Source organism: Loa loa, assembly GCF_000183805.2.
Source record: "Loa loa unplaced genomic scaffold supercont3.2588, whole genome shotgun sequence".
In the NCBI taxonomy this organism is placed as follows: Eukaryota; Metazoa; Nematoda; class Chromadorea; order Rhabditida; family Onchocercidae; genus Loa; species Loa loa.
In genome coordinates this window covers 1-1,292 of record NW_018110766.1, presented here as the reverse complement: position 1 = coordinate 1,292, position 1,292 = coordinate 1, and the positions used below count along the sequence as shown (strand labels likewise).

Genomic DNA, 1,292 nt, shown 5'->3' with positions numbered 1-1,292 from the left:
AGATTGATGAGCAGAATTCAATATTTGATTATACTCCAAGAAATTGGCGAAAGGATTAGCAGGGAGTTGAGAAACAATAAATTGTGACCTGTTTTGAAATATTAATGGTAATATGAATTGCATTTTATTTACTGATAAAAGGTGTGAAATTTTCTTCGCAAAATCATTCATTAAATACATACATTCATCAGATTAACGTCAAACGAATCACATAATCAAAAATATCGATAACCGCCAATTTGTCATGTATTTACATATCGCAACACTCATTGTATTGCAGATAGAAAAACGGACTTGAAATTTTGCTAAATTTGCGAAACTAACAAGAAGTTCCGAGGCATGCTTTCATGTGTCTTTTCAAGCTGCGCTTGCTGCCGTAGGATCTGTTGCAATTTTCGCACTGAGGTTTAGGTTGATGTTTTTCCTTGTGAAAGCAAAATAATGAGCTACAATTGAACTTTTGGTCACAATTGGGTTCTCTACATTCGTAAATAAGTGGTTTCTCGTGCGTTTTCCTGTGTCCTCTATATTCTTTGAGACTGTTCGTGTGAAAAGTACATCCGACAAGTTGACACTCATAAATTTCCTTTTCTGAAAAACTCTTATAACATCAGGCGATCATGAAGGATTGGATATGCAGTCCGATTTTTAATAAGAATTAATTTTAAAAAAATAGTCAGTTCTGCTAATAATTACTGTTGTTGTAATACATAGGATATAAAGAGAATGACTACAAAACAGATCAAAAAAACAATGTTAAAACGAGACTATAAATTGGCTCTGTTGTGACAATAGCGCTGAAAATGCCGCACAACTTCTGATGCTTACACATATTTCTCAAAATATGCCCGAACTGTGGATGTGTTGCAGTTAGGTCTACAACGAATATTTTCTAAATGCTGCCTCACTGCGCCAAAAGGAATGGACACTTTGCCGCAGTTTGGCTTCGTTTTCTGCAAGTGCAATATTTATTGAATTTCGCATTGCTACTCCATGGTCGCGGATGTTGTGCAGCACATTTTCATGTGCATTCTGCTATTCCAGATAGAAAAACGTGCTTGAAATTTTTGCTAAATTTGCGAAATTTGGAAATTGAAATTGAAATTGAATGAAATTGAATGAAAAATTTGGAGCGTAGCTCCTCGTGTCTTTTCAAGTTGTGCTTAAAGGAGAAGGATCTGTTACAACTTTCACCTTGGTGTTCAGTTTGATGTGTTTCATTGTGAAAGGCAAACGATGAATGATTGGACGTTGGCCCACAATCGGGTCGTTTGCGTTTGCAAATAGATGGT

At 35.7% G+C, this 1,292-nt stretch overlaps 1 protein-coding gene across 1 annotated transcript; it reads right to left on the bottom strand.

The window, feature by feature from the left end:
- Nucleotides 1-357: 357 nt before the first annotated feature.
- LOAG_15744 (zinc finger protein) lies at nucleotides 358-591 on the bottom strand (the record flags this gene model as incomplete). The annotated part of the gene is made up of 1 exon (XM_003151232.2): nucleotides 358-591. A coding segment is annotated over one exon (234 nt), but the record flags the coding sequence as incomplete, so codon positions are not given.
- Nucleotides 592-1,292: the final 701 nt, after the last annotated feature.